This window comes from Geospiza fortis, unplaced genomic scaffold (assembly GCF_000277835.1).
Source record: "Geospiza fortis unplaced genomic scaffold, GeoFor_1.0 scaffold313, whole genome shotgun sequence".
NCBI classification, from domain to species: domain Eukaryota; kingdom Metazoa; phylum Chordata; class Aves; order Passeriformes; family Thraupidae; genus Geospiza; species Geospiza fortis.
This window is the reverse complement of record NW_005054582.1, coordinates 184,322-188,022: the sequence shown is the minus strand read 5'-3', so window position 1 is coordinate 188,022 and position 3,701 is coordinate 184,322. Positions and strand designations below refer to the sequence as shown.

Sequence of the window (3,701 nt, the reverse complement as noted above, 5' to 3'; positions counted from 1 at the left end):
GCAGCTTCTCCCCGTGCCCCGCCCCAGCAGCGTCAGGGGGCTCGCTGCCTGCCCACCCTGCCCTTTCTCCTGCTCTGCTGCGTCCCAGCCGCACCCTCAGCTCTCCCGCATCCTCTGCCGTGGGTGGGGAGCAGCGCTGGGGCACTGCAGAGCTGATTGAGGGGTTGCTGAGGAGGGGATTCCCGCAGCCAGCATCCCTCATCCCGCACCGGCACCTCCCAAACTGCAGCTGGAGCTGCTGCTGTGGCGCCGGGAGCTGCCCGGAGGCGCAGAGGGCTCCTCGAGGCGATGCTGGGCACGGGGGGCCGCCCTGTGCTCCCCCCCGGCGGGGCTGTGGGCGGGGGCCGTGTCCAGCTGCTCCGGCTCCTTGAGAGCAGCTCACCCTGAGCAAATACCAGGGGCCTGGGTAAATATTTACCTTTGCACTCGCCAGGCCGGCTTATCGTGCGGGAACACGGCCGGGGCCACCGCGGCTCCTCCTGCGCACGGGGAGGGGCGGCCCGGGGTGTCCATGGGGGCCCAGGGTGCCCGCAGTGCCCACGGATGGGGGCAGCAGCCCACCACGGTGGGAGGATGCGATTTTTAGTTGCCCATAGTGGGCATGGAGAGGGTACAGCTCTTCCTGTGCCCACCACAATGGGAGGATGTGATTTTTGCTTGCCCACAGTGGGCATGGAGAGGGTGCAGGTCTTCCTGTGCTGCCCATCACGGTGGGAGGATGTGATTTTTAGTTGCCCATAGTGGGCACGGAGAGAGTGCAGGTCTTCATGTGCCCACCACGGTGTAAGGATGCAATTTTTAGTTACCCATAGTGGGCATGGAGAGGGTGCAACTCTTCCTGTACCCACCACGATGGGAGGATGTGATTTTTGCTTGCTCATAGTGGCCGTGAAGAGGGTGCAGGTCTTACTCTGCTGCCCTGGGGTGGGGGCTCAGCCCAGTCCTGACACCCCCTCTCACCTTTCCTGTCCCGAAGGTGGCCGGAGGCAGCACCACGAGGGCCGGCACCTTCACCTACACCAACCCCGCCGCCGGCTCCGACAACCTGTGAAGGGATCGCTGGAAGGAGGGCGGCTGCCCAGGGGAGGGGGCGGCCGCAGCCCCCCACTCCCGGGAGGGCAGCACCGGCCCCAGGCACATCCCCCGGTGCTGCTCGGTCGTGGGCAGCGGGAGCCCGGTGGTTCTGGAGCAGCCGGATTCGTGCCCATGACAGAACTGCATGGACGGAGATCGGCGGCGGGGAGGGAGGGAGGGTCCCGCACAGCCCATGGTCCCCGCGCTCGCTTGGCTTTGCAACCCCGCTCCGTGCCGGGGTGGGGTGGAGAACGGGGCTCGGGCTCCCCCTGCGCTTCAATGGCTCTTTTTGTGGTGTTATTTTATATAAATATCTCAGTGTTGCGGGGTGCTGGTGCCGGGCTTGGCTCGGCGGGGGGGCAGCTCCTCGGCTGGGGTGGATTTATCACAGTTCAAATAAAAGGATGGGGGCAGCCATGTGCCAGGGGGGGCTTCTCTGGGACAGGGCTGTCACCCACCGAGGTGGCCTGGGCTTGGGTGGTGGCTCTTGTTTCCCATTCCAGGCAATGGTGCTGGGGGTGTTGCCGTGTCCCTGGTCCCTGCACCCCTCTGGATGTGACACGTCCTGCCAGACCCCGTCCCTCCCACCCCTCCTGGCAGTTTCTGCCCGTGATTTAACGTGTCTGGTTTGACATGCCCGCTTTCCCCGTGGCTGCACAGGCGGAATGTTCAGCTGCACGTGTGTCCCTGGCTGCCTGCAGGGTCCTGCTCCCCTCCCCTGCGGGCTCAGGCTCTTCCAAACACATTCAGCGAGCCCCGAAAAAGCTCCAGGGGTGCTGGAAGAAGAGGCTTTGTGGCAGCAGCAGGGCGCAATCCATGGGAGCAGCCATCCCTGGTGGCCCCCTGGCAGCACCAGTTTGAGCTGGGCCTGTTCCTGGGCACTGGGAGTGTTTTGGCAACAGCTGAAAAGGCAGAAAAACAAGGAAACCAACCCTTCCCCAAAGAAAAGCCCATGTGGTGGCAGGCACGGGGCCAGGGCCTGCCTGGGAGCAGCCCCAGGAGCAGCGGGCAGCTGATGGAGTCCTCGGCCACAGAATGTGGGCTCGGGGTGGGGCCCGAGGCTGTGCCAGGTGCCCAGGAACCCTGGCACGTGCTGGGAGCTATCAGAGCTGGGCTGAGCTGCAGGCAAGAGGCTGGGGGGGTCTCTGGAGCACAGGGGGCTCCCTGAGACTGCTGGGTGGTAGGGGGTGCATCGATGGGGGTCTGGCTGAGAGGAGAACCCCCCCACCCCCAGATCCATTCTGCCAGCTGGATATGGGGATTTGTGCTTAGGACAGAGCCCCAAAGGGGATGGGGTGTGCCTGGCACTGCTGCTTCCCCTCTCACCCCCCCAGCCCTGGGCAGGGCCCCAGGGATCAGAACAGGGGCCTGGTTTGAAGGGCTGGGCCCTACAAAGAGTTGCCTGTTCCCAGAGAGCTCAGCCCTGCGGCCCCCTCCCCTTCCAGCTCAGGGGCTGGGAGCTCCAGGGACAGGCACCCACCCAGGAGGGCCCTGCCCCGCCTATGGCCCCTCCACCTGCCATGCAGAGTACCCCAGTGGGGGGATCCAGCTCCAATACCCATCTGAGAAGGTGCCTCAGCACCCAGCATTGCTGAAGGAGTTTGTTCTGGGCCCAGTGTAGAGCTGTCCCCTCCAGGAGCCCCCCGTGACGGGTGGCAGTGACCACATGGCCAGGCAGAGCACGGGCAGGACCTGACACGTCAGCACTGCCCCGGCTGGGCAGGGTTGGCACCTGCTGGCCACGGCCCAAAGGACAGCCCGGCCCCATGGCCCCAGTCCCGTGCATGCCTCTGGACACGTGCTTCTGGACAGCCTGCTCTCACAGCCCCACGGCCAGCCCAGCACCACAGCCCTGTGACCCCACAGCCCTGAGACCCCATAACCCTGCAATGTCATAGCGCTGCTACCCCATAACCCTGCAATGTCATAGCCCTGCTACCCCACAGCCCTGCTACCCCATAGCCCTGAGACCCCATAGCCCTGGGACCCCATAACCCTGCAATGTCATAGCCCTGCTACCCCACAGCCCTGCTACCCCATAGCCCTGAGACCCCATAGCCCTGAGACCCCATAGCCCTGCTACCCCATAGCCCTGGGACCTCACAGCCCTGAGACCCCACAGCCCTGTGACCCCCCAGCCCACCCAGACCCAAGTCCCCATGTCCCTTGTCACCCTGCCCCCATGCACACTCTGGCCCCACGCACAGCTCGGTCCCATGGCCCCCCTGTGCCAGGGAGGCTCTGGACGAGTCTGGCATTGCAGTTTATTGTAGGAAACCATGAAAATACAGCGTTTGTTGTAACAGAACCCAGGAGAAATGACAGCAGCTCGGACAGAGCCCGGTGTGGGCCTGCTGGCACAGCCCCCACGGTGCTGGGGCTCCCTGGTGGGTCAGATCCAGACCCTGCAGGCCCAGCCCATCCCGGCCATGGGTTGGGCACCCAGAGGTGTCCTGGGAGCCAAGTGTGGCCCTGAGGCCACGTGCAGGGCTGGCCAGGCACGTTGCTCCCCAAGGACAGGGCAGAGCAGGCGGCAGGCACTGAGGTGCCCGGCAGCCCACGGGAGGGACCCCACGCTGGCTGCGTGCAGGGGCTGTGCCTGGCTGCAGCCAGATGATCCACGTTGA

At 65.2% G+C, this 3,701-nt stretch overlaps 1 protein-coding gene across 2 annotated transcripts in view; it reads left to right on the top strand.

Moving 5' to 3' along the window:
* Positions 1-1,540, top strand: part of MUC1 (mucin 1, cell surface associated) — a 5,734-nt gene extending 4,194 nt beyond the window's left edge. For both annotated transcript variants that reach the window (XM_031064320.1, XM_031064319.1), the window contains exon 7: positions 977-1,540. In XM_031064320.1, coding sequence (XP_030920180.1) covers positions 977-1,051 — 75 coding nt within the window. In that variant the 3' untranslated portion in view covers positions 1,052-1,540. The remainder of the gene's footprint in view (positions 1-976) is intronic.
* The last annotated feature ends 2,161 nt before the right edge of the window (positions 1,541-3,701 follow it).